The sequence below is a fragment of the Hyperolius riggenbachi genome, chromosome 9, assembly GCF_040937935.1.
Source record: "Hyperolius riggenbachi isolate aHypRig1 chromosome 9, aHypRig1.pri, whole genome shotgun sequence".
In the NCBI taxonomy this organism is placed as follows: Eukaryota; Metazoa; Chordata; class Amphibia; order Anura; family Hyperoliidae; genus Hyperolius; species Hyperolius riggenbachi.
Genome location: NC_090654.1, coordinates 4,037,427 through 4,052,295, shown reverse-complemented (window position 1 = coordinate 4,052,295; position 14,869 = coordinate 4,037,427). Strand labels below are relative to the sequence as shown.

The 14,869-nt window shown below is 43.8% G+C and overlaps 1 protein-coding gene across 2 annotated transcripts; it reads right to left on the bottom strand.

Moving 5' to 3' along the window:
* Positions 1–12,381, bottom strand: LOC137533660 (uncharacterized). Of its 2 annotated transcripts, none has more exons than XM_068255001.1 (3): positions 12,345–12,381; positions 7,978–8,758; positions 1–369 (listed from the first exon to the last, which is right to left on the bottom strand). In XM_068255001.1, the coding sequence occupies exons 2-3, from the start codon at positions 8,731–8,733 to the stop codon at positions 64–66; spliced, it is 1,062 nt and encodes a 353-aa protein (XP_068111102.1). In that variant the 5' UTR covers positions 8,734–8,758; positions 12,345–12,381; the 3' UTR covers positions 1–63. The 2 variants fall into 2 exon arrangements, with proteins under 2 accessions (XP_068111102.1, XP_068111101.1); XM_068255000.1 differs by lacking the exon at positions 12,345–12,381 and adding an exon at positions 12,075–12,245.
* Between the last annotated feature and the right edge of the window lie 2,488 nt (positions 12,382–14,869).

Sequence of the window (14,869 nt, the reverse complement as noted above, 5' to 3'; positions counted from 1 at the left end):
GACATTTCACTTGAAAAAAGATAAAAAATTGAGTGAAATATTAAGGAGGTCACACTGAAACGGTTACAAAATGACACAAATCGTGGAGTCTTTCTGAGCGGTCCGGTTGTTGGCGCCGGGGCGGTCGTGTTCTGTGCCGATTGGTTGGAAGTGGCATTGCTGCTTTTGACTTTCCCCACATCTCTCTGGGGGCCGGACATCTGGCCGCTCCTCCTCCACGGCTCTCTCCGCCTTCAGATGTAAAAGCCGCCCGCATCTCACAAGCTCCTCCCTCAGGAAAAAGATCTCCTCCTCTTTCTGCACATTCTCCCTGTGAAGTTCTGACACTTTCTCCTTTAGCTTCTCGATGGTGGTCTCAGCTTCCCAGAGCTGCGGAGAAATCAGAGGATAAGAGGATTTGCCTGGAATAGACTATCCCCCCCCCCCCCCCCCCACACACACACACACACACACCAATTCACTCTCCTCTAGCTACATACAGATACAGGGCCGGCCTTAAGTTTCACAGCTCCCCAAGCGAAACCTGATTTTTGTGCCCCCCCTTCATCCTCTTCTCGCACACACACAGGCCCATATGCAGTTCACTTTTTCTCCTGAGATATCTCCTAGGACAGTGGTTCCCAACCAATTCATAACAACGAACGGATGGAAAGAGTGCATTATCCTGAATATACTTAAAAATGAAGGCTAGAACCTTTCAGGAATATTCATAAAAACAATCAGTGGGACAGTTAGCCCCCCCCCCATTTAGAATGATAGCACAGCAACGACAATTTGCACCACACGTTATAGCCACCAGTATAGGATCTCATGTGTAGGTGCCCTCAATATAGATTGCCAAGCATAGGTGCCCCCAGTATAGGAAGTCAGTTGAAGGTCTCCATCCCCCCATAGGTAGCCAGACGTAGGTGCCCCCAGTATAAGTAGCCAGGTGTTGGTGCCTCCAGTATAGGTAACCAACAGCTATAGGAGCCCCCTTGGAAGTCGGCGCCCTGAGCGACCGCTCAGGTCAAAGCCCGGCTATGTACCAGGGCCGGGCCGAGGCATAGGCTGTAGAGGCTCCAGCCTCAGGGCGCAGTGTAGGAGGGGGGCGCACAATTCATTCAGCTGTCATTCCTAATTGTGTTTGAAGCAGAAAGAAATAAGAAAAGGAGATACATGGAAGTGGGGGGGGGGAGCGGGTATCTTGCCGCAGGCGCAGTTTGTTGAATTCTGAAAAAGGCGGTAAAATGAATGGCAGTTTAGGCTCCAAAACCTGACCTTTAGGTGCCAAAACCTGACCTTGCCCCAGGCGCAACTTGGCCTTGATCCGTCCCCGGGTGGGGTTGGGTGCTGGTAATGAGGAATAGGGAAAGAACTTATGCCTAGAGCCAGATCATCCACAAGGCAAGTTAGCCAGGTGCCTAGGGCCTGGAGAGAGACTAGTGGCCTGGTTGCCACTCGCCTGCACCAAATCTCACCAAAAAAAGCCAAGTGACCATCAAGGGTGGGCCCAGAGTAGTTACCTGCCTAGGGCCCCATTTTTCTTTAATCCGTCTCTGCTTATGCCATATAAACAAATCTGCATATGCCACTACTCTGAGGCTTGATGGGTAAAAGCAGGAGAACCCTTGGACCTTATTTAATTCACTTTTCCTCCTACATTTTCTCCTGGTCACAGGTGTGGAACTCCAGTCCTGGAGGGCCAGATCCAGGCCAGGGTTCAGGCTGGACTGAGGAATGGAGAGATGTGTTCTGCTGGCTGATCCACACCTGATTTAGGAAATTCATTAATGTGTGAGGACCTCGGCCCGTGAGGACTGGAGTTCAACGTCCCGGATATAGGTGATATTTTCACAGCCTAATCAATAAAATACCTTTTAAAATACTCAGAATAATTTTGCCAGGACTGTTTCACCATTGGTACTTCTTCTGTTGCAGAGTGCTGAAGAGTTATTTTTAAGTTTATCTGAGCTGAAGCTCGGACACAAAATGAGATCTATATATATAAAATCGGATGTATGTATAGTACAGTGGTGTGAAAAACTATTTGCCCCCTTCCTGATTTCTTATTCTTTTGCATGTTTGTCACACTTAAATGTTTCTGCTCATCAAACACCGTTACCTATTAGTCAAAGATAACATAATTGAACACAAAATGCAGTTTTAAATTGTGGTTTTTATTATTTAGTTAGGAAAAAAAAAACTCAAAACCTACATGGCCCTGTGTGAAAAAGAAATTGCCCCCTGAACCTAATAACTGGTTGGGCCACCCTTAGCAGCAATAACTGCAATCAAGCGTTTGCGATAACTTGCAACGAGTCTTTTACAGCGCTCTGGAGGAATTTTGGCCCACTCATCTTTGCAGAATTGTTGTAATTCAGCTTTATTTGAGGGTTTTCTAGCATGATCCACCTTTTTAAGGTCATGCCACAACATCTCAATAGGATTCAGGTCAGGACTTTGACTAGGCCTCTCCAAAGTCTTCATTTTGTTTTTCTTCAGCCATTCAGAGGTGGATTTGCTGGTGTGTTTTGGGTCATTGTCCTGCTGCAGCACCCAAGATCGCTTCAGCTTGAGTTGACGAACAGATGGCCGGACATTCTCCTTCAGGATGTTTTGGTAGACAGTAGAATTCATGGTTCCATCTATCACAGCAAGCCTTCCAGGTCCTGAAGCAGTAAAACAACCCCAGACCATCACACTACCACCACCATATTTTACTGTTGGCATGATGTTCTTTTGCTGAAATGCTGTGTTACATCTACGCCAGATGTAACGGGACAGGCACCTTCCAAAAAGTTCAACTTTTGTCTTGTCGGTCCACAAGGTATTTTCCCAAAAGTCTTGGCAATCATTGAGATTTTTTTTTTTTAGCAAAATTGAGACGAGTCTTAATGTTCTTTTTGCTTAAAAGTGGTTTGCGCCTTGGATATCTGCCATGCAGGCCGTTTTTGCCCAGTCTCTTTCTTATGGTGGAGTCGTGAACACTGACGTTAATTGAGGCAAATGAGGCCTGCAGTTCTTTAGATGTTCTCCTGGGGTCTTTTGTGGCCTCTCGGATGAGTGTTCTCTGCGCTCTTGGGGTAATTTTGGTCGGCCGGCCACTCCTGGGAAGGTTCATCACTGTTTCATGTTTTTGCCATTTGTGGATAATGGCTCTCACTGTGGTTCGCTGGAGTCCCAAAGCTTTAGAAATGGCTTTATAACCTTTACCAGACTGATAGATCTCAATTACAGTACTTTTGTTCTCATTTGTTCCTGAATTTCTTTGGATCTTGGCATGATGTCTAGCTTTAGAGGTGCTTTTGGTCTACTTCTCTGTGTCAGATAGCTCCCATTTAAGTGATTTCTTGATTGAAACAGGTGTGGCAGTAATCAGGCCTGGGGGTGACTACAGAAATTGAACTCAGATCGGATGTGATAAACCACAGTTGAGTTATTTTTTAACAAGGGGGGCAATTACTTTTTCACACAGGGCCATGTAGATTTGGAGTTTTTTTTTCTCACTAAATAATAAAAACCATCATTTAAAACTGCATTTTGTGCTCAATTATGTTATCTTGGACTAATAGTTAACGGTTTTTGATGAGCAGAAACATTTAAGTGTGACAAACATGCAAATGTATAATAAATCAGGAAGGGTGTGTGTGTGTGTGTGTGTGTGTGTGTGTGTGTGTGTGTGTGTGTGTGTGTGTGTGTGTGTGTGTGTGTGTGTGTGTGTGTGTGTGTGTGTATGTGTGTGTGTGTGTGTGTGTGTGTGTGTGTGTGTGTGTGTGTGTGTGTGTGTGTGTGTGTATGTGTGTATGTGTATGTGTGTGTGTGTGTGTGTGTGTGTGTGTGTGTGTGTGTGTGTGTGTGTGTGTGTGTGTGTGTGTGTGTGTGTGTGTCGCGATCACGCGAAAACGGCTTGACCGATTTGAACGAAACTTGGTATACAGATCCCTTACTACCTGGGATGATATGTTCTGGGGGTCTCGCGGCCCCCCTGCACAGCTGGGCGGAGCTACAAACAGCAAATCAGATTCCACCCATTCAAGTCAATGGAAAAAATCTAAAAGGCTGCCATTCTCACAGTAATCAAGCCAGAGTCCCCACACTTGGCACAGTTGGTCACTTGGTGACCGAGGTTACAAATCCAGGAAAAGTGGGCGGAGCATAAAACAGCCAATCAAATTTCAGCCGTTCATTTTAAATGGGAAAATGTAAACTGCAGCCATTCTTAGACTGTTAATCGCAGGGTTCTCAAACTTGCCACAGTTGGTCACTGGGTGAATGTGATTAAAATTAAAGAAAATGGGTGGAGCCTACAACAGCCAATCAAAATTCACCTATTGATTTTCAAGGGGAATATTTAAACTGCTGCTATTCTTACACTGTTAATGGCAGAGGCTTCAAACTTGCTACAGTCTGTCATTGGGTGACTGGGGTCCAAATTCACTAAAGGGGCGGGGCCACATACAGCCAATCAGATTTCCTTGGTGGTAAACTGCTTCCATTCACACATTTTTGATGCCAGGAACCTGAAAGCTCACAAACTTGGTCATTGAGTGACTGTGTGTCAAGGTTACAAAAAGTGGGCAGAGCCAAAACAAATTTTACTGGGAAAATATAAACTACAGCCATTCTTACACCGTTAATGGCAGGGTTCTCAAACTTTGCACAGTTGGTCATTGGGTGACAGATTAAGATTTTGGAAGGTGGGTGGAGCCTACAACAGCCAATAAAAATTCACCTTTTGAATTTCAAAGGGAAATTTCATCTGCTACCATTCTCTTATACTGGTAAAAGCAGATGCCTCAAACCTGGTACAGTTGGTCACTGGGTGACTAGGGTCCAAATTCAGGAAGGGGGCGGAGCCAAAAAAGCCAGATTTGTTTATTTTTCAATGGGATTATACAAAGTATTGATACCAAGGACCCCAAAGCTGATAAACTTGATAATTGAGTGACTGTATCTCAAGGTTAGAAAAAGTGGGCGGTGCCAACAACTTCATTTTTTACATTGCAGGGTTCCCAAACTTTACACAATTGGCCACTGGTTGACTGGGATGAATATTCAGAAATATGGGTGGAGCCTACAACAGCCAATCAAAATGTACCTATTGATTTTCAAGGGGAATATTCACATTGCTACCATTCTTACACTGTTAGTGGCAGAGGCCTCAAGCCTGATACAGTCAGTCATTGGGTGACTGGGGTCCAAATTCACTAAAGGGGTGGAGCCACAAACAGCCAATCAGATTTGTTAGATTGATTTCAGCCATTCTGTTATTCGCAGGGTTCTCAAACGTGACACAGTTGGCCACTGGGTGACTGGGACTAATATTCAGAAAAGTGGGTGGAGCCTACAGCAGCCAATCAAAATTCACCTTTTGATTTTCAAGGGGAATATTTACATTGCTGCCATTCATGCACTCTTAATGGCAGAGGCCTAAAATCTGCTACAGTCAGTCACAGGGAGACTGGGGTTTAAATTCTGAAGGGAGCGGGCCAAAAACAGCCAATCAGATTTGTTTAATTTCAATGGTAAAATGCAACTTATTGATGCTAAAGACCCCAAAGCTCATAAACTTGGTCATTAAGTGACTGTATGTCAAGATTAGAAATAGTGGGCGGAGCCAAAAACAACTAACTTTTTACATGGGGAAATCTAAACTGCAGCTTTTCTTACACTGTTAATGACCGGGTTTTCAAACTTCACACAGTTGGTTACTGGGTGACTAGGATTAATATTTGGAAAAGTAGGTGGAGCCTACAAGAGCCAATCAAAATTCACCTATTAATTTTCAAGGGGAATATTGAAACTGCAGCCATTCTCACACTGTTAATAGCAGAGGCCTCAAACCTGCTACAGTCGGTCGTTAAGTGTTTGGGGTTCAAATTCAGTAAAGGGGGTGGAGCTAAAAACAGCCAGATTTCTTTGCTGGATAAACTGCTTCTATTAGCACAATTTTGATGCCAGGAACCCAAAAGCTCACAAACTTGGTCATTGAGTGACTGTGTCAAGGTTAAAAAAACTGGGTGGAGTTAAAATCAGATTTATCTGGGAAATTGTAAACTGCAGCCCTTCTTCACTGTTAATGGCATGGTTCTCAAACTTAGCATAGCTGGTTACTGAGTGACTGGGATTAATATTCAGAAAAGTGGGTGGAGCCTAAAAATGTAAATCAAAAATCACATGTCACTTTTCAAGGAGAATATTAAAATTTCTGCCATTCTTGCACTGTTAATGGCACAAGCCTCAAACCTGGTACAGTTGGTCATTGGGTCGCTGAGGTTCAAATTCAGAAAAGGGGACAGAGCCACAAACAGTGAATCAGATTTGTTTCATTTCATGGGAAAATACAAATTATTGTTGCCAAAGAACCCAAAACTCACAAACTTGGGCATTGAGTAAAGACTTTGTGTCCAGGTTACAAAAAGTGGGCGGAGCTAAAAACAAATTTCACTGGGAAAGTGTAAACTGCAGCTGTTCTTACACTGCTTATTTCAGGGATCCCAAACTTTGCCCAGATGGTCACTGAGTGACTGAGATTAATATTCAGGGAAGTGGGTGGAGCCTATAATAGCCAATCAAAATTCACCTGTTGATTTTCAAGTGGAATATTTACATTGCTGCCATATTTACACTGTTAATAGCAGATGTCTCAAACCTGCTACAGTTGGTCATTGGGTGACTGGGGTTCAAATGCTGGAGAGAGGGTGAAGCCACAAACAGCCAATCTGATTTGTTTAATTTCTATGGGAATATACAAATTATTGATGCCAAGGACCCCAAAGCTCACAAACGTGGTCATTGAGAGTTTGTGTGTTAGTGTTAGAAAGTGGGCGGAGCCAACACCAGCCAAATACATATCCGGGCAACGCCGGGTCATCAATGGGTGGAGACAAATACAAATTTCCCTGGGAAAATGTAAACTGCAGCCATTCTTACACTGTTAATGGCAGGGTTTTTAAACTTTGCGCAGTTGGTCACTGGGTGACTGGGATTAATATTCAGAAAAGTGGGTGGAGCCTACAAAAGTGAATCAAACTTCACCTTTTTGTTTTTAAAGGGGAATATTTAATTGCTGCCATTCTTGAACTGTTATTGGCACAGGCCTCAAACCTGGTACAGTTGGTAATTGGGTGACTGGGGTTCAAATTCAGAAAAGGGGGTGGAGCCACACACAGCCAATCAGATTTGTTTCATTTCAATGCAGATTATTGATACCAAAGACCACAAAGCTCACAAACTTGGTCAGTGAGTAATTGTGTGTTAGGGTTAGAAAAAGTGGGTGGAGCCAACACCAGCCAAATACATACCTGGGTAACGCCGGGCAATCAGCTAGTACTTACCTAAAGAGAGGGAATTCTCAGGATCCTATTGAGGCTTCCCTCCATGCTGTGGTGTCCGCCTTGCTTAGCACGGCCCCCCTGGATAATTAGCGCCAAGGCATTGTCATCATATTGGGGCCGCACAGCTCCTCTTCCTGCAGCATGGCAGCACAGTAGCTCCGTGGTACTGCGCATGCACGACCACGCTTGTAACAGAGGAGGAAGTGCGGCCCCGATCTGGAATCCTGAGGCTTCCCTCCCTTCAGGTAAGTATATTATTTTGATCCTGAGCTTCAGGATACGTCCAAGCTAGTTAAAAAATAAAAATCCACTTACCTGGGTCCTACTCCAGCCCGTGGTAGCCGTCCTGTGCCCTCGCTGCAGCTCCAGTGGCTACCTGCGAGGTCGGCTTCTGCAGCGGAGAAGACCGGGAGCCTCCCGAGCTGCGGCGAGGGCACAGGACAGCTGCCGGTGGCTGGAGGAAGCCCCAGGTAAGTGGATTTTTGTTTTTAATTCTCCTTGGACGTATCCTTTAGATAGAAGATGAAACATTATCTGCAAGAAGAGTGAATTGAATAAGGCCCGGAGTGAATGGAGGATGATGAAGGATGATGAGGATTGATGAAGGATGATGAAGATTGATGAAGGATGAAGGATGTTGGAGGATGGTGGCACTTACACTCCATGACATCTTGTGTGAGGAGAGCCTCATCTCCTCCAGCTGTTCCAGCTTGTAGTGACATTGGGTGAGAAGGTCTATTAGATAAGAGTTATGTTGCGCTTCCTCCCTGTAGTGATCACTGATGATAAGTTCTGGGAACTCCGAATCGCTTTCCTCAGAGCTAGACGAGGATTCGTTGCTACATTCCAGCACTGGATTATCGAGAGCGAACTGGTGGCTGTTATATTTCAGCTTCAGATCGAGGAGTCGGAGGTTCCTCAGAGTTTTCTTGAGGGGCAGATGAATCCGGCCATTGTTATGTACTGGTTTCATCTCCTCCAGAAGCTGTGGACTCTCCTGACCGGTATCAACAAGCCGGTCATCCTCCAGAAACGACGTGAACTCCTCCTCATGTAGAGAGTCTCCCCCACCACCAGTCCAGTATGTGGCAGTTTTCTCGTTGCACATTTTAGGTTCTTCTATGAGTGTAGCTGGCGTTTCACCTTCTTTTCCGTTGTGAACACAGGAATGTTCAACAATGACAAAGTCTTGCCCAGTGGTGTCCAGACTCATCATGTCCTTCATTCTTACTTCCAGGGAACTCTCCGAGATGGGCGTTCCCTCAGCCTGTGTTATGTGACAGTCACTCTCCACGTCAGGGATGTTTCTGTCTTCTTCCTCAGATGGGTTTTGCGCACTTGTTGCGTTCATTACAGCATCACCATCTGCAGGGTCACCTGTCTCCTCCTCCCATGGCTCCGATGAGCTCTCCATCTGGGCTAAGATATATTCTCCAAACCTGGAAAAATAGAAAAACTAGAATGTGCTATAATTAGGGACAAACATAAATAGGGAAAATTGTAACTAAACTTAAATAAAACTGTCACTGCAAAGCGCTCGCTATTTCCACAAGCGCAAAATGTGTCGCTTTAACCGAATCATAATGACACATTCACCACAGCGAGACACACACTGTGATCAGTACACCAAACGTCACACTATCAGGCCTCATTCACACTTAAAATCGAAAACGCAAGTGTTTTGCTTGTTTGTGGGCTTGTTTCCCTCTCCCGGTGCTCCACTGTGCGCTGCGTTTCTGGTAAAAGCGCTTTTCTAAGTGCTTTTCCAGAGTGATTTTGTAATTCACTCAGTGACGCAAGTCAGGAAGTGAACTCTTTGACCCAGAAAAGAATAGATACAATGTATTTCTTCTTAAAATTGCACATAAAGCGGTTTTGTAAGCGTTTATAGCAAATGCGCCAAAAATGGTCCAGGCACCACTTTGCTGACCGCAAAGCAGACGCAACGTGCAGATATGAACCTTCTCATAGCGATTCATTGCAAAAGCGTTTTATGAGCGATTTTGAAAATCGCCTGCGCTTGAAAAAAGGGCAAAAACACCCTTAGTGTGAACGGGCCCTCAATGTATTGTTAAAGAGGACCTGAAGTGAAAAAAACATAAATGAATAAGACTGCTATTTTTTTTACAATATTCATTAAGGGCCCTTTTCCACTAGAGCGTTTGCGATGGCTGAACCGCAAAATCGCAAACTGCTAGTGATTTTCAAATCGCTGCGGTTTGCTTTTTAAAATAGGAATTGCGGTAGGTCATTTTCACTACCGCGATTAGTTTTTTACTTAATCACGATCGCGCCGCGGAGCGATTATTGCCGCTATTTTGCTATGCAGTGCATAGCATAGCAAAATCATGATCACAAACGTCAGGAAATCACCAGGAAATGTTTAACTTTTGCTGAATCGCAATCGCTAGCGTTTAGCGCGAACGCTAGCAATTGCTAGTGGAAAAGGGCCCTTATAGATTATTTAGTTTGCCCATTGTAAAATCTTTCCTCTCCCTGATTTACATTCTGAAATGTATCACATGGTGACATCTTTACTGCTGGAAGGTGATCTGTACAGAATGTTCGTTACTGAGAGTTCTATGCACAGAGGGAGATACTGCTTGCTTGGCAGCTGGAAAAAGCCGTTATTTCCCACAATGCAACGAGGTTCAAAGACAGCAAACTTTCAGGGCCATGGTCATGACATCACATGTGGGAGGGATTTCACCACAATATCAGCCATACAGCGCCCCCTGGTGATCTATTGGAGAAAAGGAAAAGATTTCTCATGGGAAAGGGTGTATCAGCTACTGATTGGGATGAAGCACCCGGTGCGACGTTTCGCGCGTACCACGCATTGCTAAACTTTGCGCGCACTGAGTTTTGCGGAACCTAAATGGCTTTAGGCGTGCTAACAAAGTTAGCACCTTTTTGTCAATCAAGCCCTTAGTATTTATATAGTGCCAACAGCGCTGTATAGAGTAAAAAACTTGTCACTGACTTTCCCTCAGAGGAGCTCACAATCTAATCCCTACCATAGTCATATGTCTATTGTAGTGTAGGGCCATTTTTTTTTATTTTTTTAGGGGAAGCCAAATAACTTATCTGTATGTTTCTGGGACCTGGGAGGAAACCAGAATGCCGACATGGAGAGAACATACAAACCCCATGCAGATAGTGCCCGGCCGAGATCCCAGTGCTGCAAGGCGAGAGAACTAACCACTACGCCACCGTGCTGCCCAAAGTTTCTCTTTAAAGAGGCCCTGTAGTATCATATTCAGTAGAACCTCGTTATAGTAAGCGCTGATATAGTAAACTCAGTCCTCAGGTCCCAGCAAATGCGTCTGTATGAAAGCACAATGTATGACCAATTCTGATATACTAAACTTCTGAGATAGTAAACTACTTGGCCAGGTCCCTTGGAGTTTCCTGTAATGGGACTGTATTGTAGTAGAATGCAGTAAATTATTCAGGATACCCACTTTTATGGTAATTTGCCTGATTTCAACATCAGAAACATTTCCTGTATCTATATATTGCTGTATATTGGTGTGTAACCCCGCCTCCCAGTGATGTCACAGCCTAGGCTGATAATATATGCAGAATTCTCACCCCCAGAGCATTCTGGGAGACCAGGTAGATTTTGTACTGGCTTTGGAACTCTCCGCACGAACATTCGGCAGAGATCACCTGCCGGCAGTAAAGATGTCGCCACCTCTAGTGATACATTTCATAATATAATATATATATAAATCAGGGAGAGGGCAAGGGACAAACAGTGGCTCAATCATTTATAAAGTAATGTAAAAATATAAGCAATTTATTAATTCTGTTAGTTTCCCTGGCGCTGCAATGCGCTGTGGTGTAATATCCCGATGTATGCAGAGCGGTAATGCGGAATACTCGCACTGCGTTCCCCCTCTGTTGCAATCCTATTTTGCAGTATTTGCAATGCAATACCCCCCCCCCCCCCCCCCCCAAGTTTATACAGAATGGACTTGCCCAATCATATCCAATCCAAATACCGTAGGAGTATTGCCCCGTTTCATACATTTCCCGTAGATTCACCATTTATACGGAAAGTCACATCCAATCTATTGAAAGTCTTGCAGTGTTTGTTCTCTTTTGCCTGCAGCGGATATTGTGGGATTTGACTGTTACACAAAGACTGTACTGCAGCCGATCATTGCTGGCCAGTCCAATCATCATTTAGGACTGCTGGACTGTAAAGTGGACCTGAACTCAGAACTTCCTCTCTGCTCTAAAACATGTGCAACAGCATAATAACCTTTAAAGAAAAACATTTCTTTGTTACAGCTGATACAGATCCTGCAATAAATCTGCAGTGTGTCTACTTCCTGCTTTTATGGAAGCAGACCTATTGTTAATAATATAATATGTAAATGTGCTTTCAAATGAGCTTATCTGCTGTGGCAGTCAGCTGACCCGAGTAGAGATCAAATTACAACTTGTGATTAGACACAATTGGGGGGCAATTAGACAGGCTAAACTCTGTAAATACATACAGGGTGCATTTCTGTGTTTTTTCCGTCTGTTCTGTGCAAGAGTTCAGGTCCACTTTAAGTACACATTTTCCAAAATGAAACCTTCCCAAAAGTGAGCTGATCATTTCTATAAACGTGGCAGGATAACAATGATCGAATCTGTGAGATAAACACGAGTGGTGTCATACAATCCTGCCGCAATCCTCGGTTTCCTTGCTGTATGACGTTGTACATATTACAGCACACAGGATATAGTATGGAGACTTACGTGTTGTGCTGTGCGGTGGTGGATGTAGCCCCGGCTATGGCTGCCTGTCCATCTGTCCCTGCTCTGCAGATCTGATGCTAGCGGTGACTATCGCATGTCGCGGATCGCGTTACACTTTCTATGCTTCGGAAACAGAGATGGGCGCAGCGATCTACAGGCTGTTAACCATTTCAGCTCTGTCACCAATAAGCATGGCGTGCATAGGATGCGTCCTAATCAATCATGCAATAAGCTTGTATTTTTTATTTTACCTCTTTTAAAAATACAGACCTGTCACACGGGCAAACGCAGGACGTTCAAGATGGGATTCCTGAAAGACAAAAGACATGACTATGTACTCTGTACACAGAGGCGCTTAATTTGAATCCTTGTGCAGATTGTTTGATACTCCTTCCTATGTTGCCTGATGAAGCGGGGTTGAGCCTGCGAAACGCGTTGCATTTCTTTTTGGAGTTCCTAATAAATGTGTTTGACTGTCTGAATTGCAGTCGTTGTTGTGTCTGCTTGAGGGAGGTAAGACCACCACTTCCTACTTCAATTTTGCCATTTAAGTTGGTTTTTAAGCTCATTTAATCTAATCTTATACTTTTGGCGCCTCTGTTCATTGTATACAATGTACTCTGTACAGTGCTGCAGAAGATGTCAGTGCTATATAAATACATAATAATAATAATATGGTAGGACATTACACTATGACTATGGTAGGATTAGAGTGTGAGCGCCTCTGAGGACAGCCAGTGACATGACTATGTACTCTGTAATGTGCTGCAGGAGATGTCAGTGCTATATAAATACATAATAAGAATATGGTAGGACATTAGACTATGACTATGGTAGGGTTAGATTGTGAGCGCCTCTGAGAACAGCCAGTGACATGACTATGTACTCTGTACAGTGCTGCAGAAGATGTCAGTGCTATATAAATACATAATAAGAATATGGTAGGACATTAGACTATGACTATGGTAGGGTTAGATTGTGAGCTCCTCTGAGGACAGTCAGTGACATGACTATGTACTCTGTAATGTGCTGCAGAAGATGTCAGCGCTATATAAATACATAATAAGAATATGGTAGGACATCAGACTATGACTATGGTAGGATTAGAGTGTGAGCTCCTCTGAGGACAGTCAGTGACATGACTATGTACTCTGTAATGTGCTGCAGAAGATGTCAGTGCTATATATGTCAGTGCTGGTGGTGGCTGGATGGTGTACTGGTTAAGGGCTCTGTCTCTGGCACGGGAGACCAGGGTTCGAATCTTGGCTCTGCCTGTTTAGTAAGCCAGTAATTCAGTAAGGAGTTCATTGGGCAAGACTCCCTAACACTGCTACTGCCTACTGAGTGCGCTCTAGTGGCTGCCTCGCAAGCGCTTTGGGTCCGACAGGAGAAAGGCGCTATACAAATACTGCCATTATTATATAAATACATAATAATAATATGGTAGGACATTAGAGTATGACTATGGTAGGATTAGAGTGTGAGCTCCTCTGAGGACAGTCAGTGACATGACTATGTACTCTGTAAAGTGCTGCAGAAGATGTCAGTGCTATATAAATACATAATAATAATATGGTAGGACATTAGACTATGACTGTGGTAGGATTAGAGTGTTAGCTCCTCTGAGGACAGTCAGTGACATCACTATGTACTCTGTAATGTGCTGCAGAAGATGTCAGTGCTATATAAATACATAATAATAATATGGTAGGACATTAGAGTATGACTATGGTAGGATTAGAGTGTGAGCTCCTCTGAGGACAGTCAGTGACATGACTATGTACTCTGTAAAGTGCTGCAGAAGATGTCAGTGCTATATAAATACATAATAATAATATGGTAGGACATTAGACTATGACTATGGCAGGATTAGAGTGTGAGGTCCTCTGAGGACAGTCAGTGACATGACTATGTACTCTGTAACGTGCTGCAGGAGATGTCACTCAGTGCTATATAAATACATAATAATAATATGGTAGGACATTAGACTATGACTATGGCAGGATTAGATTGTGAGCTCCTCTGAGGACAGTCAGTGACATGACTATGTAGTCTGTAATGTGCTGCAAGAGATGTCAGGGCTATATAAATACATAATAATAATATGGTAGGACATTAGACTATGACTATGGTAGGATTAGAGTGTGAGCTCCTCTGAGGACAGTCAGTGACATGACTAGGTACTCTGTAATGTGCTGCAGGAGATGTCAGTGCTATATAAATACATAATAATAATAATATGGTAGGACATTACACTATGACTATGGTAGGATTAGAGTGTGAGCGCCTCTGAGGACAGCCAGTGACATGACTATGTACTCTGTAATGTGCTGCAGGAGATGTCAGTGCTATATAAATACATAATAAGAATATGGTAGGACATTAGACTATGACTATGGTAGGGTTAGATTGTGAGCGCCTCTGAGGACAGCCAGTGACATGACTATGTACTCTGTACAGTGCTGCAGAAGATGTCAGTGCTATATAAATACATAATAAGAATATGGTAGGACATTAGACTATGACTATGGTAGGGTTAGATTGTGAGCTCCTCTGAGGACAGTCAGTGACATGACTATGTACTCTGTAATGTGCTGCAGAAGATGTCAGCGCTATATAAATACATAATAATAATATGGTAGGACATCAGACTATGCCTATGGTAGGATTAGAGTGTGAGCTCCTCTGAGGACAGTCAGTGACATGACTATGTACTCTGTAATGTGCTGCAGAAGATGTCAGTGCTATATATGTCAGTGCTGGTGGTGGCTGGATGGTGTACTGGTTAAGGGCTC